This window comes from Musca domestica, unplaced genomic scaffold, assembly GCF_030504385.1.
Source record: "Musca domestica strain aabys unplaced genomic scaffold, Musca_domestica.polishedcontigs.V.1.1 179, whole genome shotgun sequence".
NCBI lineage: Eukaryota > Metazoa > Arthropoda > Insecta > Diptera > Muscidae > Musca > Musca domestica.
In genome coordinates this window covers 545,694-569,763 of record NW_026712237.1, presented here as the reverse complement: position 1 = coordinate 569,763, position 24,070 = coordinate 545,694, and the positions used below count along the sequence as shown (strand labels likewise).

At 31.6% G+C, this 24,070-nt stretch overlaps 5 protein-coding genes across 12 annotated transcripts in view; 2 read left to right on the top strand and 3 right to left on the bottom strand.

Moving 5' to 3' along the window:
* Positions 1-139: 139 nt before the first annotated feature.
* On the bottom strand, positions 140-5,220 carry LOC101894850 (uncharacterized). Of its 3 annotated transcripts, XM_059120804.1 has the most exons (4): positions 5,072-5,220; positions 3,973-4,068; positions 3,117-3,865; positions 140-2,122 (listed from the first exon to the last, which is right to left on the bottom strand). In XM_059120804.1, exon 4 carries the CDS (start codon positions 2,105-2,107, stop codon positions 389-391), a length of 1,719 nt encoding a protein of 572 aa, XP_058976787.1. In that variant the 5' UTR covers positions 2,108-2,122; positions 3,117-3,865; positions 3,973-4,068; positions 5,072-5,220; the 3' UTR covers positions 140-388. The 3 variants fall into 3 exon arrangements, with proteins under 3 accessions (XP_058976787.1, XP_058976786.1, XP_005177896.2); XM_059120803.1 differs by having other exon boundaries at positions 3,117-4,068; positions 5,023-5,220; XM_005177839.4 differs by lacking the exons at positions 3,117-3,865; positions 3,973-4,068 and having other exon boundaries at positions 141-2,122.
* Positions 5,221-7,534: 2,314 nt separating this feature from the next.
* Positions 7,535-8,525, top strand: LOC131801827 (small ribosomal subunit protein eS10B). The gene is made up of 2 exons (XM_059120802.1): positions 7,535-7,671; positions 7,913-8,525. The coding sequence occupies exon 2, from the start codon at positions 7,914-7,916 to the stop codon at positions 8,385-8,387; it is 474 nt and encodes a 157-aa protein (XP_058976785.1). The 5' UTR covers positions 7,535-7,671; position 7,913; the 3' UTR covers positions 8,388-8,525.
* Positions 8,526-11,225: 2,700 nt separating this feature from the next.
* On the top strand, positions 11,226-13,520 carry LOC131801825 (sin3 histone deacetylase corepressor complex component SDS3-like). The gene is made up of 7 exons (XM_059120799.1): positions 11,226-11,440; positions 11,515-11,632; positions 11,711-11,927; positions 12,371-12,469; positions 12,544-12,712; positions 12,773-12,999; positions 13,062-13,520. Exons 1-7 carry the CDS (start codon positions 11,329-11,331, stop codon positions 13,161-13,163), a joined length of 1,044 nt encoding a protein of 347 aa, XP_058976782.1. The 5' UTR covers positions 11,226-11,328; the 3' UTR covers positions 13,164-13,520.
* Positions 13,521-13,958: 438 nt separating this feature from the next.
* On the bottom strand, positions 13,959-16,045 carry LOC131801826 (RING finger protein 141-like). 2 transcript variants are annotated; one of them, XM_059120801.1, is made up of 4 exons: positions 15,738-16,045; positions 15,461-15,668; positions 14,461-14,732; positions 13,959-14,389 (listed from the first exon to the last, which is right to left on the bottom strand). In XM_059120801.1, the coding sequence occupies exons 1-4, from the start codon at positions 15,881-15,883 to the stop codon at positions 14,245-14,247; spliced, it is 771 nt and encodes a 256-aa protein (XP_058976784.1). In that variant the 5' UTR covers positions 15,884-16,045; the 3' UTR covers positions 13,959-14,244. The 2 variants fall into 2 exon arrangements, with proteins under 2 accessions (XP_058976784.1, XP_058976783.1); XM_059120800.1 differs by having other exon boundaries at positions 15,440-15,668; positions 15,738-16,043.
* A 2,491-nt stretch (positions 16,046-18,536) lies between these two features.
* LOC101893340 (protein sidekick) overlaps positions 18,537-24,070 on the bottom strand; it is a 309,215-nt gene continuing 303,681 nt past the window's right edge. For all 5 annotated transcript variants that reach the window (XM_059120794.1, XM_059120795.1, XM_059120797.1 and 2 more), the window contains one exon: positions 18,537-22,427. In XM_059120794.1, the coding sequence (XP_058976777.1) occupies positions 22,185-22,427 (243 nt within the window). In that variant the 3' untranslated portion in view covers positions 18,537-22,184. The remainder of the gene's footprint in view (positions 22,428-24,070) is intronic.

Below are 24,070 nucleotides of genomic sequence, written 5' to 3'. Positions count from 1 at the left end.
ATTCGGGTTTGTGTAATTTTTGAAGCACACATTAATAGAACCCCTTAACTTCACACTTATCCATTTTCTATTTAGTACTTCCGATTTAGTTTGTGTAATTTTTAAAGAAGGCATAAAAGGAACCCCTAACTTTAAACTTATCCATTTTCTACTTAATACTTCCGATTTATTTAATAACACCTTGACTTTTACAAAATGTATACAATTTTTTATTTCTAATTTAACAGATCGCATACGAAAAATACAAAACAATTAAATAACATTTATAAAATTTATATTCACTCTTTATCTTCGACATAATAAATCTTGATTACAGATTTGTAAATTTTAAAAATACATTTGTATAAGGCCCTGCCAATTTTTTCAATAACTACTAGTGGATAAGACATTATTTATACTGTTGATTGCAATTATATATAGGACTGCAATTGGGGCAAATACTTTTGTAAAAACCAGCCGTCCCACACTGATGGCATCGGGATGAGGGTGTATTGCTATTTCGAAGTTTGGCAGCTAATAGTTTACTTGGGCACGGACCATTTATTGGTGCTATCAGCTTGGTGGTTAATGATGCTGTGGGAGTTGGCGGGTTCGAGGTCATTATGGTGATGTGAGATGTAGCTTGAGACATTGATACATTATTTTGTGTGACGGTGGGAATAGATGTTGCAGCAACAGTAGTGGTAATTGTGGGAGATACCATAGTGGCTGTACTAGTCACAGTATACGTTAATGAGGTAGGCACGTTGGTGAATGCATTTGATGTAGAATATGCTGTAGACGTACTTTCGTTGGATAAGGGCAGAACATTCACGTCATTGTTACTTTTAGAACTTATCTCCTTGTTGCCCTTAATTTCATCCCCAGATATTTTGGAAGTTGGTAGAAATTTTTCCGGAAATAGTTGCATGTGTCTAGTTCTCTTAATACAATCTTGCGCTATGTGATTGTATTTGCGACAATAAGTACAACGTAGTTTCATTTTACGTATAGTTGGGCGACCCCCAGCGGAGACAGCCGGATGGGGTTTCTTTGAAACTTCTGCGTGAATAGTGGTTTCTCCGTTGAGTAAAAAACCAACGGTTGGACTTGAACTCTCCTGTACAGACATAATTGGGGAATTATGTCCACTATGGTTACTTTCACAGTTCATTTCTGATTCGTCTATGATTGTATTGATCTGGTCCATAATATCGATGTCTATTTGAAAATTAACATTATCATGTGTTGTTGATGTTTGATTAATTGCTATAAATTCTTCTTGTGGTCCAGCCATAGTAGTATCGTCCTCGTTATTACTCTCTTTTTTAACAAGTGGTGGCATCAGATCTTCCGTACGTCTGACCTTAATCACGGGATCCTTATCGTTGACTATACAAGTTGTTGCTGGCACTACCTCGCCACATTCATTTGGATCGATATCTTTTTGTACTGTGTCAGTCTGCGACACACAGCTAATGTTTTCTTCTTTAGGCTCAATATCGTGCACACCATTGACAAGGTTACTATTTTCGCTTGAATTTGCTGTTGTAACATTTGTTTCATTACTCTCTTTTAATTTTAACTTTAATATTTCTTGCCTTAATTCGCTTACACTTGTAATACTTCCATATTCTAGTTTTGTTTGAACTTCTTTGGGTAACAATGCGAAAATCATATCAAATTTATTCTTTTCACTTTGCTTTGGATCAGATAATTCAGTTAATAATTCATACTTATCGTCTATGAATTCTGTTTCCATGGCGTAATCTTCATATTTATGCTCAAATATATCTTTATAAACTAAAAATGCCGGCCTTTGGCGACCATATTGATTGTGCAAAGCAGTCAGAGCCTCAGACCATGTAGTAAAATGGCTTTTTCTTCGTTGCCACCAAGAGTGGGCATGCTCAGTTAACAAATAACCCAATTCACCTAGAGCTTGTTCGTCCGATATAGATTTTATTTTTTTATATGACTCTATATATTCGATAAATTGTTGTATCTTCTGCCCACCATAATCGCCACAAAATTTTACTGGACAGTCTAATAACGTGTTGTATTTGCATAATATGTTATTAATAATGGCATTCAAATTCAGCTTGGATTCCATTTTATTTTTGATCATGTAAAAGTTTTATGTCTATGGGAGTAATAAAAATTAAATTCAATAAAAATGTGAAAAAAATAATTTAGTTAGGTTTTGTAATAGCAAAGGTATTGCAGTGCATGTTTCTCATTTCGTTCAAGATAAAACAATTGACGACAGTAATATTTTATATAATGTCAGAATATATTCGTATATACTGGAGAAATGTTAATGAATTCATTAAAATAACACATTCTAATAAATATATGTATAATAATTATGTCACAGGATTGATTTAAAAAATGTGCCATAAATTCACAAAGTATTGTATATGTTCGATTTTATCCAGTCTATCCTGTTGGCAATGGCATACTTTAGATTTTCTGCAACTGTTTCTGATATTTGGCTTGTCAAAAAGCTGTTTTTACGATTTTTTTCCAGTTGGCTAATGACGATAACGATTATATGCTGGATGATTTACTCCACTTGACATATCTTGTGTAATGATATTCTCTGATGCGCACTTTTTTATCAGGTGGCTCCACATACTTCGCAAGTTTTTTTTTTCTGGAAATTGATAGAAATTAATTTCCGATTCCGATATATAGTTGTCCCTGTTGTTTTTCCTCGAAGGTCTTCTATATTGTTTCAGTGGCCAATGTGTCTGCAAAATTAACAAATTTCCACTTGTGTTTTACAATGTCGTAATAATGCTTAAACATATGCTGTCGAGTTCATCAGTTTCTGACTACTTTAAAGCAATATAAAATAACCTGATTCGAAAAAAATGTTCAGGCTGGTAATTCAATTGAATTGAAATAAATACTTTCACAGAATATGCACACAAAGAATTATAATTGCTCTGTAGCAGAACCTGCAAGAATCTACTAGTCTTGCATTATTTTCCCATAGCATAAGGAAATAATAGGTTATCGTAGTAAAAACGTTTACATTCTTGCAGTTCTGGAACAGACCAAATATTATAGGAAGTCTTGAAAATGAAACAAAATAAATCCCAGTCTTTAAACTCTTTAATACCCAGTCTCACCTTTCTTATTCTTTTCGGTTTCTTGACTTAGTTGTCTTTTGAGATTTCTTGCAATTAGCTTTAAGCATCTTTCCACCGTGTGCGTACGACCGCGACAAAATTTGCAACGTGGTCTTTTGTTACGATTTTTTTTATTTGAATTTCCTGGATTCTCGTTTGAATTTACGACTTCTTTACGTTGTATATTTTGATAATCTTCGAAAATGTCAACAGCCGATCTTACAGAAATAATTTGGAGGTTTTGATGATTTTCTGTATTTGCAGTGTCAGCTATAACGCTGTGTAATGGTTCGGATAAAACCAAAGTCATTAGCTCAGCTTCTGTAACGTGTTTCGAAACATTACAATCTTGTTCTTGGCGTTTATATGAAAATGCGACGATGTTTGTTTCTGTAGGTTCCATTTGAACATCGGTTTTATACAAGCCATTGTTTTCTTTTCTTAAGTTTTCTTTGAATGCGTCTAAAGATGTTGCAGTAAATTTCGTCATCGTCTGCAGTCTATTAGGCAGCATACCATATATGAACTCTAGTTTGTGTTGCTCATTCACAAGGGGCAGATTTGTCAATTCCTCCATGAGCTCATATTGGTCACCAATGATATCGTCCATATTATTTCTGTCCTTCCTGCTTAATTCAAACATATTACTGTATATGACGTGGTTAGGTCTTTCATTTGAATATTGATTTTCCAAAGCATACAGAGCTTCAGACCATGTTGAAATTGTACTTTTTGTTTTCAACCACCATCTGAAAGCATTATCTGTCAAAATATAATTAAATTCCAATAATGCCTGCTCATCCGTTATGCACTTTACGTCTTTATAGGCTTTTATGAATTTAATAAATTGTTGTACCTCCTGTCTGTTGTAGGCACCAGAGAAACGCGCTGGACAATGCAATAAGCTATTCATGATTTTTATACATTTGTTCGATTTCGATGTATGTTCAGGCTGCAAGCACAAAAATATTTGTTGCACATTTGTCATGATTTAATTAGATATTTTAGTAGATACAAGTATTAGGACTAAATAATAATATAGAAGTAATACTATAAAAATAACTTGTCGGACCCACAAAAATATTTTGAATCAGAAGTCACTATTATTAATATTTCAGTTTCCGAGTCGGTAATGTGTACAAAATGTAAAACTGTAAATTATCTGTCAGTATTATGGACTTAAAAACGAACAAGCCACAATATATTTACAGTGCTTTTTTGAAAATCTATTTTGTTAAAGGATGAGGGAACATTTAAAAAATGTGTTGTTTTTATATATTAACGAACACATAGCAGACGTCCATAACAATCTATTAGAACTCAATGCAATTCAACAAATTCGAATTACCTAAAACAAGAGGTGTAATGTAAAATCCCAACTTGTTTGCAATATAATAACGATATGTTCATATATAGTGTTTTAGTCAAAATAACGATTAGAAGAAAAAACTTAAGAGAAATTTAACCAAGCTATACCCTTATAATAGTTTTCAAGCATGCTAATTCTGAGCTGGGCACAATATATGACTTTAGCTTCCTAATGTGCTTCCAAACAGCGCAGGATGGTCTGCATGCGTTGTCCTCAAATATTATATATTTTAGGGATAATTGTGATTGGGTGCATTTATATTATTTCGATCGTCTCTTTGAAGCACACAACGTGGGCAGTTCTGCGATGCATTTTTTGTATGGATGAAACTCAGAGAAGTGGCTCCATGGCAATATATGAGTTATTTAAAACTTATGCTTCCTTTAACTATGTTGTGCAACAAACTTAGCATGAATGCGATTAAGAGAACTATAATATTCACGGTCCTTGGCCATTGCCGACAACAATCAATTCATTATCTTTCATCTGAAATCACTTTGTCATAGAAGTCACATTTTTATTCGACTGACACAATACCTTTGCTATGTTTGTTTGTTTCCTTTAATGTGGGACAATCTTAACACACCTGTTTCAAATTGTATGTATCATCTTGTAATATTTATTCTTTATTAATCCTTTAATCCTGGAAAGACTTTGTACCACTTCCAGCTAAGAAATGAAAGTAAACAAACCCTCACTACGTTCCGATGAAATGGTTCAGAAAAAATATTCACCGATAGAAAAAGAGCCAGTTCTCTTAGCTCGTATGAAACATTTGATAGACTCATAGTTCATATCATGGCAGAAGAATATGTCAAAAAAAATTAAATGTTTTTTTTTTTAATATAAGTAGATTTTTATATGTTTTCTTATACTACGTCAGTCGGAGGCTATTAGAATATAGGTAGATGTATCGACACAGCTGCTGAGACAATGAACTGTCAAACCAATTTTGGAATTGAAAATGTTGAATGAAAAATTATTTAAATTTGACTGACGTCGTATAAGAAAACTTATAGAAATTTACTTATGCCATGTTTACGTTAGAACTGTTTGTAGGGTTAACCTACTTTGAGAGGATTTATTTGAAGTAAAAGTAATGGATATGACAATTTAAATCCAAATCCAGTGGGTTAACCCTCATATATATAAACGTACTTTTATCTTTGATAGAACATTATTTTACATTTACATTTAAGTGTTCCCCAGCTTTGATGCATCTACCTGTATCTTTCTACCATGGTTCGTATGGAACAATTGATAAACTTATAGTTCGTATGAAACAATTGATGAACTCACATATTACAGGCTTACCTGTGGCACAATTACAGAAGCTACCTCCACGCATGGATCAATAAGAAAAGTTGTCCAACTTCGAAGAAACAAGAAAATGCAAATCTGTACCGGAGTCTTATAGTGTCAAATATGTTTCTAAATATGCAAGAATTGGTTTGTTTATTTTACTTTTTTCACAAATTACTACATTGGGTTTCTCCACAATATTGATAAGAACAAAGTAACGTAGGGTGAAAAAGTATACATTATGGGCCGAAATAGCCACCCAAAACTCCACTGTTCTTTAACGAAGAATGATTTAAGCGCATTTATAACATTGATTAATGGCGATTGGTCAAATATAACCACACAAAAATATGCGGATTTACCACACAAAATATATATGTTCCTATGATCGGATTTATTATATGTCTTATACAGAATTTACATACCATGGACTGGATTCTTCTTCTATGAAAATAGGAAATGAAACATATTTCCTTTATAAAATTTTTCATTTGACATTTCTTTCCTTTATAAAAGTTTTCATTTCACATTTTCAAAGAACAAGAATTGAGGCCCAGGACACAATACCTACAAGACAGATTGATTAAATGAGAAAAACACAGCTCCGAATCTAAAGCATTGCAGCTCGAAATTTACAAATAACGAATGGAACAATTTATTTTGTGTTTTGACACTTTTTCACAATATTTTAATTTAAGAGAAATCAGCGAAAAATAAAAGAAAACCACGGTTTTTAAAATATCGATAGGACTAAAGATGTGTATACATAAGCAGCTTGTAATCTTTGCATGACATATTTTGTGACATATCATAAAGGGAAAGCCAAAGAATATAGGTAGTCGCATCGACACAGCTGCTGGGACAATGACCTGTCAAAATAATTTTGAAATTCAAAATGTTAAATTAAAGTTTATTCAAATTCGTTAAAACTGATGTAAAATGCCTATCATAACAAACTGATTGACGTCGAATAAGGAAGCATATAAAAATCTACTTACATTTGAAGAAATATTTTTAAAAATTTCACATATCAATGTTCCCAAGCGATGATGCATATACCTGCATTCTTTTACCATGACCGGACTCGAATTCTGCCTTAGTTTTTTGTTAACATTTGACATTAATATGCCTGCCAAGCTGCTTATGTACTTATACCTTTCAATCAAAAAAAGAAATTTTATTTCCAACAGATTTTAAAAAATATCCACGCAACAAGTTTTAATTTATTCAATATTTTCCCTCATTTTTAGAATCAGATGAATCAAATGAATTATATGCCTGGATTTTCTTTCAAAAATATAATCTAAACAGTTCTATCTTCAATTCCATTGAAAACTGGCAAAAAGCTTTAATGCGCGTCCCGCAATGAACTCGTCTTCAGTCATTGATTTTGAAAATATTCTGTTTTTATTTTTCAAAACAATAAATACATATACAAAATTGGAAAATTAGAAAAAATTGTAATTAGCTGGGAGCTCTACCTTACCTTTTTATTGTACCATGCTTGTACCTACAAAATTTACTAAAAAAAAAAACATACTTTGACTCAAATGCCAAGAAATTTGTTTGTTCTCTCCAAAAACTGTAAAAAAATATGTCCTGTCATGACAAAATGACAGGAATATAATTAAATTAATATATGTAACTAAATACTTTTTTAATTCATTTTTATTTTTTTTAGCACAAGGTATTATGTAAACTATTCATGTGAGCAGCCCTTAGCGCCAGAAGCCGTGTTTAGTTAGCATTAGAAACAGAAATACAACCATGTTGCCGAGGGCGCCACCTACCAGAGTATAGCAAACATCTTAAATGTCATCACAATGACAGCTGTCAACTCGATTTTCCTTTCTTTCCGGTGACTGCTCCAATAAAGACGCTAAAGTATGTAAAATTTCTGTAAAAAATCTTTTAAAATCTATGCAATCGTAAAAATTAATTTGCAAAACTGATAATCAACCAAACAATAGTGAAAGACGAAAAATTTGCAAAATGATTAGTGTTAACAATAAACGTTAGTTTGCTAAAGACTGCCCATAATTGTCACCAGTGATAAATATTGACAACAAAGCGCAAAATTATAAATGAAATTTAACTAATTGGTTGTGTGTGTTTTTCTTTTTAGGATGTTTATGCCCAAGGCTCATCGCGTTGCTATCTACGAATACCTCTTCAAAGAGGGTGTTATCGTAGCCAAAAAAGATACCCATGCCCCCAAGCATCCTGAACTTGAGAGCATCCCCAACTTGCATGTCATCAAAACAATGCAGTCCCTCCACTCCCGTGGCTTGGTTAAGGAACAATTCGCCTGGAGACATTACTACTGGTACTTGACCAATGAAGGTATCGAATTCTTGCGCAGTTACTTGCACTTGCCCCCTGAAATCGTTCCCGCCACACTTAAGCGTCCCACCAGACCCGAAACTGTGCGTCCCCGCCCAGCTGCTGCCGGTCAGCGTACCGCCGATGCCAGCAAAACTGGTGAAGATCGTTCCGCTTACAGACGTGCTCCTGGTGGCGCTGATAAGAAGGGTGATGTTGGCCCTGGCGCTGGTGATGTTGAATTCCGTGGAGGTTTCGGTCGTGGTCGCCCCCAATAAACTACTAGTTGACATTTGGTGATTAGGACATCACCCGGCTAGACGTAAATCTTTTTAATTTCATAAAGAGATGTGTTTTCTATTTTAAATGATAAACAACAAAATACAAAAAAGATACAGAAGAAACCAACACTAAAACTACTTGTTCATTAATTATTGTAAGGAAGGAATAGCAGCAGAAGGAACCTAGCTTGCTAAATTGAAACAAATATTCTCTATTGACAAAGTGGGATATTGAATATGTGTTAAAAAGTGCAAAAAAACTTGGTGTCTGCTATGAATACAAGTGCAAGTCTTGAATGTAAACAAAAGGTGGTTCAGAAAAAAAATTGTACAATTTCGTTCAATATTGAAGAAACATGAGTGTAAATTTTGAAAAGATTTTTATTAGTCTCGTTTTGAGAATAAATTTTTTGGTCACTTTTCTGAGTAGAACTAGTGGTAATATTTGGTTGATAATTTTTTAACTCCATTAAAGCATGTTATATGAATTTAAAGCCAAATTTATATCAAAATGTTTCCAAAGCCCCACCCTTACTTGAGTTCAATATTTGAGACACTCGCAAGAACAGTAATAATTTAGTATTTATTACAAAGCTCTGACAATGTTCTTTGTATAAGCCAGTAAACTAATGTATTTCAAATTGCTAAAGAATCTAATTGAAGATGAATATTTTTAGTGCAGTGATTTCCTTACATCGGCAGCTATTGATCCCAATTCGCAGAACGAAAAGTTTGCATCAGATTTTTTAATGTCTCAAAAGTAATTCAACACGATCTTAAGTATTTTGAATTATTATCAATAAAATTAAAAAGAAGTTCCTTTGAAAAACTCAATCATGGTTGATCGACTTATTTGGGATTTAAGATTTTGATTGTATTCTCCGTGAACGAAGGCAACTTAGTCATGCATTTTACAAGGCTACTTGCTGGAAGCATGCTAAAAAGCTATTCTTGAACTATTTTTAAATTTTTTATGCCAAAAATATTCGCTTGAATTTTATTTTTTGTTATTTCTGGAATACTGTGATATATCTTAAGGTTTAGATAAATTCAATTAAAATTAAATGAAAACCGTTATATGGGAACTAGACGAAGATATGGACCTGCGCCTGGATTTTTGTTCTATGAAAACATAAAATGGAAAATATTTCCTTCATAAAATTTTTCATTTGACATTAATAATGAATAATGTCGCAAAAATCATGAAAATATGGAGTATCGGGAGGTACCGTCATATGGGGCTATACGAAGACGTGGACCTGCATACGATTTTTTTTTGCCATAAATTGTAGTACCCATTAAGATACGATATTTGAAACGAAACCGTTGAATAATGTTCCTGAAATCGTCAAAATACCGATTATCGGGAGGTAGCGTTATACGGGGGCTATACGAAGACGTAAACGAATAATTCCGGTAAATAATGTCGCTAAAATCATGAAAATACCGAATATCTGGGCTCATTTACGAACTTAACCTGCCTACTGGTAAACTATGCATGTATGCAGACAGACGGACATCGCTAGATCGTCTTAGAATTTTACGCTTATCCACAATATATATATATACTTTGTAGGGCCTATTATAAATATTTCGAGGAGTTACAAATGGAATTACAAAGTTATATACCTTCCATAGAATAGTGGAGTGTATAAAAAGAACTGCTTCATTATTTACTAATTTTATTTTTATATTTTAAGGGTAGTAATACTTTATACTCTGAAAGATACTAAAACATTTATAATTATATTTTAGTCATGATAGGGGAAATATGGACTTAAAAGAGTATTTAATATCTCAGAATCTTAAATAAATGTAAACCTTTGTTATCAAATATTCTTAATCACCCTTAAGTTATTTAAACCCTGTTGCTGTTGTAAAATAGTTATTAAATTTCGTAAGTTTAAAAAGAGCACTAAGCCCTTGTTTGTATTGTTGTAAATAACAAAGAAAACAATTCGAAATTATTTCAAATTCTGTTTCAACAAAAAATTTACTTTTTATAAATTAGGTAAAACAATACCCGTTTCCAGTGAATATTATTTAAATGTGTTAAAAGCGCGAAAGATGCCTGATTTTAAAATGTTATATACTTTAAAAGGTCTATATGATACAATAAGACTCTAGGACAGTGACGCCAATGGGAAATTGTTATAATATGCATTTTTTAAACAATTTTTTAAAAAATTAATTTGACAGTTTATTGTCCCAGCAGCTGTGTCGAAGCGTCTACCTACATTCTTCTAACATGATTTGTGCATACCAATGGATTTATTAACACACATTTTGACAATGATGATGTTTTCGAAGGCGTAATAAATAAAACAACTTGTTGCATTTGTTATTAATAAATTTGAAGTTACAAGATTTTAGCTTCAGAGTTGTATTTTTCATATCTGCCCCACCTTGTAGGCATTTTACTATGGTTTTTATCATGGCGTCAATTCTCAATCAATGAAAATGTGAAATGAAAACTTTGGCAAAGGAAAAAATGTCAGATAAAAGAATTTGATTTCTGCGTATACAATGGAATTATAAATATAAATTTTGACAAACGAATAATATTGAAAGCAATGGTAAACATATGATTGCAAGACTTTACCTTTTTGATTCAACCATGTAAATATTCTTCATTTCATATTTTCATGGAACAAGAATTTAGGCCCAGTTCCGTAATAAAAACTTGTGGAGCCTCGAAAGCAAAAAAGAGAAATTGAGACACCTAGGAAAAATCAAGATGTCGTCAGCCCACTATGCCATAACACGACATTGAAATATCGATAAATTGTTGCAGATGGTCGATTAACCAATATGTCAAAAAAACGAACTATAGACACCTAATTTACCTTCTATTAAATTGTAAAGTGTACAAAACTTTTCCAGATACTAAATTGTAAAAATTAAAGTGTTTTTGAATAATAAATATAGAAAAATCGTCATGTCTTATCCAAATTATGGGGTCGCAAGCGACGACGAACGGTTTGCAGACTACAACGATGATTCTCGCTCTAATAATAACTTTGAACAAAACAACTATGACAGTGAAGAGGGTAAGAAAATTAAAGAAATAAAAAAAATATTTCACTACAAATCTCTAATTTATATATTAATGAAATCCTTGAAGATACTGATGATGCCAGTGAAACCGAGTTTCGCAATAATGGACGAACTCCCAGCTATACCAGCTCCAATCACCAAACAACAAATGGTACCAACAACCACAACCATGAACTTAAAGAACAGTACGTAAACAATATACATAGCATACATGGTGTTTGGTTTTTTATTTTAACATTGCGTTTATATTTCTTCTTCATTAGAATGTATCAACACAAATTAGCCAGCTTAAATAAACAACTTGAAGAATTAAAAAGTCTAACACATCCTGAATACTTGAAGAGACTCAAGAAGTTGGAATATCAATACAAGGAGAGATTAAAATTGAACGAAATTTATAGAGACTACCTCAAAGAATGTGTGGAAAGGGACTATATCCTGGAAAAGAAAGCTGCACAAAAAGAGTACGATGAGAAAAAGGTAGGTCTACGAAACGTTTTTCTTCTTAAAATATAGAAACGCAATAGCAAAGCGTGTCTACGTGAGCATAAGTCAACATGAAAACAATATGATATTTATGGGTGGCTTGATTTGTTATAATCGTATCTACCTATAAAGGAACGACAAAAATCCATTTTTATTTAAAACTAAACTGAATAATGAAGATAGTATGCGTGTCTCTGTATTTGTCATATTATAAAAGTACGTAATTTGATTACTGCTGCTCATTCTCTGTATGATACATTTCATGAAAATTATTGTTATTGGTTTTTTCTTTTTTCAATAATTGCATATATTTTTAATGTTTTCTTTGTGCTTTTACAAAGACGATTTCACCTGTCTTTATTTGGTGTTATCTTCTTCTATAATGTAATAAATGTAGGAAAATATCATTAATTGCTTAACATTATTTTTATTTTCAGATTGATTTAAAAGACAATATTTTAACAGACTTTGAAGAAAGGCGAAAATTGATCGAAAATGAACGCTACAGTCTGGAACTAACTAATGACTCAATGGAGGTTAGTAGATGAAAAACTAAGTATTTGGTTTCAAAGTGAGCTATATTAATAATAAACAAAATCCTTTTTACCAGATCAAACCCACAGTGACACGTAAATTACGTAGAAGACCCAACGATCCTGTGCCTGTGGTGGAAAAAAGACGTAAACCTACAACTGGCCAATTATTGGTATATATGTTAGATGAAAAGGAAATAGAAAATGATCTTAAAACAATACAAAGGGGGAAACCTTTAACGCCGAGTAAGTTCTAATCAAAATTGTGAAGTGAGTTTGCGAAATATAAATGAATGTATTTTTTAGCGTTACAACAAAATGGCATATCTGTTAGTAGTTCTTACGGATCGAATAGTCTGCAACAAACATCTATTGTATCCGACAATGGTACTACACAATATGTGGAAACACGTATAGAAGATGGCAAATTATTATATGAAAAACGTTGGTTCCATCGTGGCCAACAGATATATGTAGAAGGCAAAGATGTACCAAAATTCGCAGCTACCATTACAGCCATAGGCAATGAAGTGGTAATTCTGTTAACACGTCACATTTATAAGGACAATTGAAATCATGTTTTTTTTGTTTTCAGGTATGGGTTAAGAAGGTTAATGACAGCAGCAGTAGTAAGGTTAAAATTAATATGTCCCATTTAGCTAAAGGCAAGGTGACAATAAAACGACGTGCCAACTGATGACATCTTAATGCTTCTAAACAGCAACCAATTGCTTTTACTCCACCAACCATCAATTAAGTAAATTAATTTAATATAGATTCTAGATTATTTCAGCATAGGATTACAAACACCATTCATTTTGAATGATTGAACTGTTGATTTAGTTTTTATTATTATATTTTCCTACAACTCCACACACACTCGATATTACACTCATTTACTGTAAAGAAAATATCGAAATCATTTTTTATGTTTTAATTTTATGTATAATTCCAATAACTTAATTTATTGTTTTTCTTTTTTCATTTTAATTCAAATACACATCAATTCGTTTTGTGTTTTCTTACTTTAACAATAAAAAAATTCTCTTGTGTACATACGCAATGTAATGTTTTAGATAATTAAATATAATGTCACTTTTAAATATAATTGTATTCATAAATCATAAAAAATATATAAACGTGATTTCCAAACATACTTAAAAAATCTTGAAAGAAACATTCTGTTTAATCTGAGTGTAATAATAAGAATTTTATTGTTTAAATATAATGTATTTATATGAAACATTTGTCTTTTCCGTGGGATTTTAGATTTTTGTTTTTGGAAAAAAGATGAATTAATTTTTATTCTGAAATTCTATTTTAATGAGACCAAACAAATTTTGATTTATCTACAGTGAATCTTCCCTACCAGAAGGTTTTCCATAACGAGTTTTTCTCTATAAAGAAATTTATCTACGACGAGGTAAGTACATATTAATATGTCTAACTGGAGACTACCCCCTTCTGTCATGATCAATTAAAAAACAAACAGTTATTTCATATATAATTTATTACCAGCTATTTGATATAGGATTTTTGTTCTCTTTCATGGTTAATTCTCTAAATTATACATTAGTCTAGTTCAACAATTGCGTCAATACAAACAACTGTTATTGCTACATTACATATTAACTTACATAACTAAACGAACAATGATTTTTATTAAATATTCAAATGTTTTAACATATTAATATGTATGTACTATATTATAGATCTTGCTTTGTTTTTGGCAGAAATATATATAGTTATACCAAACAAAATTGTCATACGCTATGTAGTTATTTATTTTTGGCCAAACTCATAAATTCAGCACAAATTTCTTCATTTATCTCCTCAACTTCTGGAATGTTCGACATTACCCATGTTTCATCGGTGCTCTCCAAACTTTCGCAGCAAATAGGGCATGTTTTATTGTTGACGTTCCTGCAATAAGGTAAAAAGAAGACATTTATTTTTTTCGTGTTCTATACATTTCCCTCGATAAATCAAAATACCATTGCTCGATACATGGCGTACAAAAGGAATGAGTACATGGTAGTATTACTTCAGTTTGTCTGTCCAAACATATGGAGCACTCATCGATGTGGTCGTTATGGGTACATGTAGATACAGATGGGCTACTGAGACCGCTGCCACTATCTGGGCTATTGCTCATGGCGTTCATAAACATTGAGGTGGTGAACTGTGATGGTAAGGGATGCCTTTGACTGTTGCTATTGGTTGACTCTTCGTCATCTGGGGTGGATTGTGAATCTCGTCGTTGTTCCTTTATACATAAAAGTATATAAATAGATAGATGTTCAAATAAATTTTTATTACTAATTATTTATATTTTAAAGGAATTATTACAATAAGTTAGTCTGTGTACTTTTCCAATACATATAATGTAAATTCCTTCGAGAGAGAAAGACGCTTTTTAATCACTCGTCAAAAAATTGCGAAACGCAAAATACAATGTTCAGTAAAAACTTTTAATTGTTGGGAAAATTTAGTAAATTCTCTTCGATTTTTTCGAAATTTTTTTCCAGGGCTAGTTATTTTTACCCTGATCCCGGGAAACTATTTTTTTTTCTTGGGGGACGGATTTTTGACCCGAAAGTCTGGGTTTAGTTCGCGCAGTTGGTTGAAAGCACCCAGAAGAGAATACCTCTGGACCCAGAAAAGGTATTAGCACAAATTTTAGCATTTTGGAAAGGTAAGAGCGAGTAAGAGTTTGGGATAAATTTGGTTGACTCCATTCATCTTAATCCGAGGTTTTGCTCGTATGAGATTAGAAACATTATTCGTATTTGGTAACATACAATACTCGATGTTCCCCTTTCTACAAGTGTTGTCCCTTAACCGTATGTATTTCTCTAAAGCATGATCTTGTACACAACGCAAATACGGAATTCCATAATAAATCTTCATTGTTCATAACAAAATACAAAAGAAAAACAAAAGAATGAGTGTGATTTTCATATGATTTATTACCCTGTGTTGTTCACTGCTCACCAGACTCTCCAAATGGGCTTGAAACGTTTTGAATACACATAAAAATTGCTTGAGATTGAGAAATTTGTATGAATCGATTTGTCTTGTCTCAGGATTAACTTTTACACAGGCTATTTTAACGGTCGCTTTCCACAGGAGTGATGTGTCTGTACCATTCTTGACCAAAAACACCAGTTGCTTTCCATTTGGGTCTATGCATTTGCGAGATCTAATTAAAATGTAAAAAATCAATAAAGATTATTTTTTTATTTACAACTCAAATTTCGAATAAACTTACAGTGCATTTAAATTACCCAAACAAGTTTTGAACTCTTCATATGTTAAGGAATTGATTTCCGATAGAACTTTTGTATGACGCACTACCTGCATATGAACGCTATCAACATCCGGCAGAGAATCGGCCAAACTCTGTGCCTGTCCCATTATTGTTATTAGTTGTCTTCTCAAAGACTGGAAGTCACGTTATAATTTGTGTAACAATTAGAGAATATATTGTTGAAAAATCTCTTTATGTGTTGTCCTTTTGGAATCTTATATTTATATTTATCTTTTGCAATTTGCTTCTGTCTGTATTAGGGTAAATACTATTAATATAAGGGAAAAGGGACCAACAGATCGAAAAAGAAGGCATTCAGGGCTTAGCAGGTCGAAATTCAGACCTGAGCTGGAGTTCACAGAGTTCACCAGATCAAAAACATGAATCCCTTGCAGGGTTTTAAAAATCGGCCCCACCTAAACATAAACAACTGTTTCAGTGTGCCAATCATATTTCATAAATTCAATTCAACGACAATTCCTGCATACTTTTAGGCATTTAACGTCATCAATTTGCTTTAAATGTGACAATCCTTCAAAGTCACCATATTACTCAATCTGGTAACCATGATACTAAACACCATTTTGTGCGTCAACCGACAAACACTGAGAAAAAAGTAAAATGCCCTTTCCTGTAGCCAAGTCCCTGTCAATGAAACCGGACCAAATTGTGTCATTTCCTACCAATTCTATATACCGGTTTAAAGCTACAATAAAATGTCTGCTTCGTATTTTCAAATAATTGGCAAGACTAGCAACATATTATAAAAGATGGCGCTGGTATGTATTTTCAAAATATACACATACTGGTTGAAGAACACATATACTACATATACTAGTAGAAGAACACAGGTAGTCGCATTGATACAGCTGCGGAGGCAACGAACTGTCAAACCAATTTTGAAATTGAAAATGTTGAATAATGGCCAAAATATCACGTTTTAAAATGGATATTGACTTTTATTTTTTCTACCAGGCAATAGGTAAGCGATGACATGAGAAAACGGCATTAGAATGTTTACAGAAATATGTTACTCCTAAATTACCAAATATTTCGAAGAACCGCAAAAAAGCATTAGAAATTACAGATATGGCTTCAAAAATCTATTCCATCCCAATATATGGAATATTGATTGGACGATTTTTCAATCAAATTATCTCAAACTTGGTATTTGGAGTTCGTAATAGGCACCGCCCCTGCTGGTAGGCAATAGGCTACATTGTGTCACGTATTCTTATAGCGCCATACAACTCGAACACCTGATATTCGGAAAATAGGGTAAGTGTGCCTAAGTTCGGCATGTCCCAGTAGTCGGCACTTTTTATTTTTAAGCCCAAATAAATGAAACTTTTATAACTAAATATATTTTGTTTACTTCAAATATATTGTCAGCTATCTTTGTGTACAATTTCGCTAAGAAAAGATGATTTATTCTAATAAAAATTAAATTTCTGTATGTGAAAGTCCTCAACAATCCATATTCTTAAGAAAAGTACAGTAAAGACGTCGAATCAGTTTAACTAAACAAAAATATTATATTTTTATGAATTAATTTATTATTATCATTAATTATTCTTACAAAAAAATTGGTATGCCGACTGTTGCAACATGCCATACAGACAATTGGCAAGTGGTGCCGACTACTGGCAAAAAAGCATTGTTTTAATAAAACTACAAATTTATGAAATTTAATAAAAGGTTATTAAAACTTTATTTATTATTGCAAAAACTATACAAAATTTCAAATCTGAATAAATTAACTTTGTAATAATTGAAAAGTTCCACTCAGAATGGTGAGCGATTACAAACGCGAAAATCCTAAAAGTGCCGACTACTGGTACACTTACCCTATTAACGGGATTTTCAACAGAAAAAAAATCGACTTTATAATAAAAATGCAAGTTGTATTTAAGTTTTATTTGATATATAAGTTCCATTTTAATTTGTTTGTTTTTATTTTCATCAAGTACAGTTTCATTTTCAGTTTAATACTTTTTCCTTATATTTAATATATGAATGTATGGATTTAGTTAGATGCTAAAGATTTTAAATCTATTTAAAAAAAAAAAAAAAACATATGTTAAAATTAAATAAAATAAAATTTAAATTAGAAGTAAACTTAGAATATAAAACTTTGAGCAATTTATTAATTCTACGTATACATCAAAAAGATGTATACAATCTGTATGATAAACCCAAAATAAAAATAATAAAAATATATTTCAAATTAATTTCGAAAATAAACAATTTTAAAATTATTCTAAAGTTGCACTTTATATTATTTACACATTTTATATAAAATACAATAATCAGTCTGTAGACTCATTTTCTTGTAATCTCTGGAGACAAAAAAAAAAAGAAATAAACAAATATTCAAATTAGTTGGTAAGGTAAATCGATAAGAACAAAATTGCTATATTAGTTTGGTCAAACTACAATTAATTGCATTTTCTTAATATGGCCTATGAAAATATTAGAAATGTAAAACTTAAAGTAAAATATGTATTTATAGCAAAAAAGGGATATGCCTATAGAACATTGAAAAAAATAGATTGCATCTATTTTGTTTTAGATATTAAAAAAATACATTAAGAATTAACTAAAAGGCATTTCGTTTTAAAAATAAAAAAAGCACTTGAATATAAATTTAATATAAATACACATTTATGAAATACAAAACTGTATTTTAATGATATTAAATTGATTTTACAAGTCTATAAAATTTTCGGTAAAAAAATTAATAAATTTAAATTATATATATTTATTTTAATGATAGTTAATATTTACACATTTATTTATTTTTATTTGATTACAGATACAGAGGACAATGATAAAAATATTTTTAATTATGAGATTTGTCTGGTCAGTTAAAGTTATCTTAAATCTAATAAACGATTTCATATACAATTATAATGGTAAAGAAATGAAAAAAAAAACTAACGACAATGAAATGACACAAAAAAAAAATTCAAACGAAATTAGAAAGATGAGGTTTGTGCTAACAAAGTTGACAGAAATGAGAAGAATTTTTTTTTGGGATTTTGAGCGGTGGAGGTAAAATAAGTTATTTTTCACATTTTTGACACAGCCAAAATTAGAGATTTTGTTTTCAAATTAATCGCTCAACTCATTTATCCCCCACCAGATAAATATGTGTCAATGTTTGAGAGATTTGCGTTATTGTAAATTAATTAAAAATGAATGAAATAACTGAAAATACAACACAGGAAGAAATAAAACCAATTACACTGTTTATTTCGTTTATGAAATAAATAGCAAATTACATAGAAAAAACGTATAATCGTTGATGTGATTTTTGTTTTTGTTCCTATTGAAAGTCTTATTATCACAAGTTTGAAAGATATATTCAAACAATATTATCAGATATTTGTTTCATATTAATATTTCAGAAACATTACCATAGTTACATGTTTTTAATTTAAATAAACGCAAGTTTTAAATTTTATTATGAAATTATGAAGACAAAATGATGTGGAATTAAATCGAACAGAATTAAAAACTAAAGGCATTTACTATATTTTGTGACATCTTGTTTTTGCGTGGCGAGGGTCTGTTTTTCGAATAGAATTCAATGCTGAAGAGGACATTTATTATTTGTTGCTAAAGGGAAGCGAAGCGAGACCTATATCAAATCGGATAAGTCGTTCTTTAAAATAGCATATTAAAACAAGTTAAAAAGCAGTAAGTTCGGCCGAAATACCCTCCACCATTTGGAACGAATTTGGAAATTTTCAGAAAATAAAATCCGTTAAAAATTCTGTTAGCTTCCATTACAAACTTCAAATGCGACATTTCAAACAATTTCGGTGAGTATTGTACCCTAAATCGTCAAAATACCGAATATAGGGAGGTACTGATATGTGCGGCCTGTTACAGACTGTAGTTCCCATCACGAACTCTAAATACGTAATTTGAATCTTCTCCGGCAAATAATGACGCTAAAATCATCATCAATCATCATATATGAGGACTATATGAAGACGTGGACCTGCACAGACAATTATCTGTCACAGGCTGTAGTATCCATTGCGAACTTCAAATACCAAATTTGAAACACTTCCGGTGAATAATGTCGCCAAAATCATAAAAATGTCGAGTATTCGGAGGTGCCGCTATATGGGGGCTATATGAAAACGTGGACCTACAAGGCCCAATTACGAACTTAACCTGTCTACTGGTAGAATAAACATGTGTGCAAAATTTTAGCCTTCTATCTCAATTTGTTCGAAAGATAGCTTGATTACAAAAGACAGATGGGCGGACATCGCTAATTTGACTTAGAATTTTAGGCTGATCAAGAATATATATACTGGGTCTGACATGAGGAGTTTCGAGGAGTTACAAACGGAATAACAATTATTTAATCGAAGGGCTAGTTTATTTTGGATTTCAATCATGTCGAGATTATGTAAAACAACTGGTCCGTTTTTAGCTACCTTGCGTGAGGATTTTGGTTATTATACAGATTTTTTTGACACTTGAAGACTTCAAGGTAAATGACTGCATTTGCCATTTAAATTCGAGTAATTTAATGAGTGAAATTCAATTTGTTTTTAAAGAACTATTCATTAATAATGTGTACATTAAATCTGATTTCAAATCTTGCTTGTAATTTACACTGTTTTGAAATATGAAATATTTATTTAAATAGGGATTCATACCAATCAACCATGTGAACAATAACTAATTCGAATTTGTAACAACATATACGAATGAGATTTAACCCATTACTTGCGGAAACATTTGTTTCGAAATGTTTATTAAACGATTCAAACCCACAAATATTGGCCTGCCGAAGCCTATAATAAAAATACATATGTCTGGAAGTAATTTATTTTACCGTCGCATAAATAGATTTAATCAGCTCTCTCAGCTTGATTTTAGTTCAAAGACATATGGTGTCGTCGCAGCGATTGGGTTAAGTTTGAAATTGTCGACTCATTTTTTATATGAAGAAGAAATATACATTTTTTATACACACAAGAAAAACTGACACAATTTTAACTTAGACATTTGAATGAAATTTAAATTTGTAATCGTCATGACTTCTTTTACATAGTACTGTCGCACAGATTGGGTTATATTTGAAATTGTCATAACTTTTTTATATGACAAAAAACTTTAAATTCATTATCGAGATTTTTAAAGACAAACTGCTGACACATTTTTACTTTACACATCAACTCCTAACTATGGTAACGTGTTTCTGAATATATTTTACAAGAGCTTAAGGGATTTTGTAATTTTAACAACTTAAATAAATCTGCAATTACTTACAATTTGTTTTCGTTTTTATCTTACTACTTAATTTTGGGGGTAGTTCACAAATACAATAGGGATGGGGAGAGAAAGAGAGGGATTTTTCGTTTGATTTTAGTTTCGATTTAAAAGCTATTAAATGAAGCTCTTTTAAATTAATTAAGTAAATTATTCAATTAACAGAATAATACTTAATAAGGATTCATTTGAAATAGCTTTTAAAAAATATACAAATCGTATTATGTTTCATTTCAAATCTTAAACAATACTAATAATGGCCTTAAGTTCTAAATAACACATTGCTACAAAATTGTAATTTTGAAGTGGCGTTGGTTTCAATGTAAATAACCAACAAGAAGAGTAAAAAAAATGAAATTTAATTTTTTTTAACTTTTGGTGGTTATTTTATATTGAATGAAAGATTTCATTAGATTTCAAATAAAAATTATTAACAGGATATTTTTGAAAAAGAGACTTGGTACTACTTCGCCAATTTCAGCAGAAGCAGGTTGTAAATTGTAATCGAATAAAATACATGTTCATATTTAAGTCCGAATCACTTCTCAATTACAAACAATTTTTTAGCTGTAGCCCAGTGTTGTAATAGATAATAAACAAAAAACATACAATTCGTCTAATAAATTATATGAAAGGAAAAAATAAACGGAAAATGTGATAATTATTGGAAAAAGGAAATAAAAATGAATGCATATCTGGTACCATTATACCTAGTTGTCGTTTTCTAAATATAAATAAAGTTTTGTTTTTTCTTTTTCTTTAGCTTAACAATCTAATAAATTTCATTAGAATTTCTTATGATCCTACATACAATTTAATTACTAAAAAATAAATATAGGCAGACATTTGTTTTCGTCATCTTTTGTGTTTCATTTTTTTGTTATTTTTTTATCATTTTTCTTTAGCTTTTTGTTTCGAAAGTAAAAATATGATTTTGTTTTTGTTTTTTTGTTGTATGATTTGTAAGTAGTTACGGTGTGCCAAGTAGCAGCAGTAATGTAAATGTGTTTGGTGATTGTTTGTTCAGTTATGAGGAGGTATGATGATAATGATAAGGGGCAGGAGGAGAAAATTGATAATTGAAACTAAATCTTACAATTCTGTAGATTGTCAGACAAAAGATGAGAAACCAGGCAATGGTGCTCTCGATCTGGCCATATTATTAACAATAATTTGACCACCATTGAGACTCATCACTGCACTGCCTTCGGGTTCGGAATCCGTATAGCTGGAATAGTTGCGTACGGGTTTCGTTTTCTTCCATGATTGTCGCAGTGAATCATTGACATTGGCATAATGATTGACAAAGGAATGTGGATCAGAGCGCACGCTCTCATTTTCGCTCTCCGAATGCTGGAATATGAAGAGAAATAAAACATTAGATAGAAAATCAAAGACTAAATTATTTAATTTAAATATTTAAGTTTTTTTTGACGAAAATAAAAAATAGTGGAAATCGGGGTCAGTAATTTTTTAAAACCATGAATCTCGAAGTAATCCAGAGCTCTACACAAATCTTTAAAGCTGTATATAAAATGTTGTGAAATACATCTCAAAATATAGGCTTTATAAAAGTTTGGGCAAAAAACCCAGTACTATTAAATCTGCTAGGTATTTCAAAAGCCCAGAGTGGATATTGGAAGAAAATTTACACGACTTCGGAAAAAGACTATATTTGCCGCAACAAAGAAAAAAAAAATGCTTTCACAAACCGAAATTAATGATATTTTTCTACGGCACATATCAAGTATAAAAAATTCTTTTCTTCATAGACCCACATTGAAATTCGATCTAGAATATTTTCCCAAAAAATCAAGGAAATTTTGACTTAAAATGGAAACGCATTAAATTAACACTAAAACATAAACACATAGTTTTCATTTGTAATACCGGCTGAGATGAAAAAACTGCAACCAACTTCATACTGCTGTCAAGTGGCTATCGTTAGAGCACTTCAGCATTTTAATGTGAATAAATCTTTTGTCCGACGTCCAGGAAGTGGACAGAAGAAAACAGTAACATCAGCAGAAATGGTTCGAAAAGTAAAGAACCGACTTGATCGAAACCCGCGTCGCAGTGGCCGAAAAATGGCTCTTGGACCGAACATATCGCAATATTCCATTTGTCAAATATTGAAGCCAAATACTGAGCCATTGAAATTCCAAAAAGTACAAGAACTTACACTGCAACTGGAAAAAATAAACTCATAAGAGCTAAAGAGTTGCTTTACTTGGCCGAAAGTGGTGAACTGTCGAATTTGGGTTTCTCCGATGAGAAAACATTCGTTGTCCAGCAGTTTGTAAACAAACAAAATGATCGTGTTTACTTGCCAAACAGATCAGAAATGTGTACCTTCGGTTGGAAACCAGAACTCAAGCGCTGGCCATGGTGATTGTGTGGGCCGCCATAACAGCCGATGGTCTCTCTGCGCCCGTATTAATCGACGGTGGTGTAAGAATAAATGCCGAATATTATCGCGAAAATATTCTGGATGATGTATTAAAGCCTTGGGCATGTAAACATTTTGGACGGAGACCTTGGACATTCCAACAGGACTCAGCACCATTGCACTCAGCACGCGCCATCCAAGAATGATTACAATATGGGATTCCTCATTCATAAAACTTAAAAAAATGTAAAAATTATGGCGTTTAACTTTGTTGCAGTTTTTTTATCTCACCCTGTATATGAAATCCTGGCGTTTAGTTAAGATTTAGACTCTTGACGTCTTCTAGGACCTATAGTAGTTGACAGGCTACGACCACATTTAGAAGTCGTTTCTACGTATTTTGAAAAGCCTTGTATTTTTATCTATAATATTGCCAGAGACACTATACATATACCTAAAACACACAGGTTCCGGAGAGGATGGAACTTGTTCCGATACACATTTTTTTGTGTTGCATAGTGTTAAATAATCTCTTACGTTATTACTACATAGATTATTATTACACGACTTATAATTTGAATACGAAAATTCAAAATGCCAAAAATCG

Excerpts from the sequence above, each read along its gene's own strand:
- LOC101894850 (XM_059120803.1), bottom strand. The coding sequence starts at position 2,107 with ATGATCAAAAATAAAATGGAATCCAAGCTGAATTTGAATGCCATTATT.
- LOC131801827 (XM_059120802.1), top strand. The coding sequence starts at position 7,914 with ATGTTTATGCCCAAGGCTCATCGCGTTGCTATCTACGAATACCTCTTC.
- LOC131801825 (XM_059120799.1), top strand. The coding sequence starts at position 11,329 with ATGTCTTATCCAAATTATGGGGTCGCAAGCGACGACGAACGGTTTGCA. Across the intron at positions 12,470-12,543 it reads TAACTAATGACTCAATGGAG|ATCAAACCCACAGTGACACG; the intron begins GTTAGTAGATGA and ends CCTTTTTACCAG. Across the intron at positions 13,000-13,061 it reads CAGCCATAGGCAATGAAGTG|GTATGGGTTAAGAAGGTTAA; the intron begins GTAATTCTGTTA and ends TTTTGTTTTCAG.
- LOC131801826 (XM_059120800.1), bottom strand. The coding sequence starts at position 15,883 with ATGGGACAGGCACAGAGTTTGGCCGATTCTCTGCCGGATGTTGATAGC. Across the intron at positions 15,669-15,737 it reads TTGGGTAATTTAAATGCACT|ATCTCGCAAATGCATAGACC; the intron begins GTAAGTTTATTC and ends CATTTTAATTAG. Across the intron at positions 14,733-15,439 it reads TGAGCAGTGAACAACACAGG|GAACAACGACGAGATTCACA; the intron begins GTAATAAATCAT and ends TTATGTATAAAG.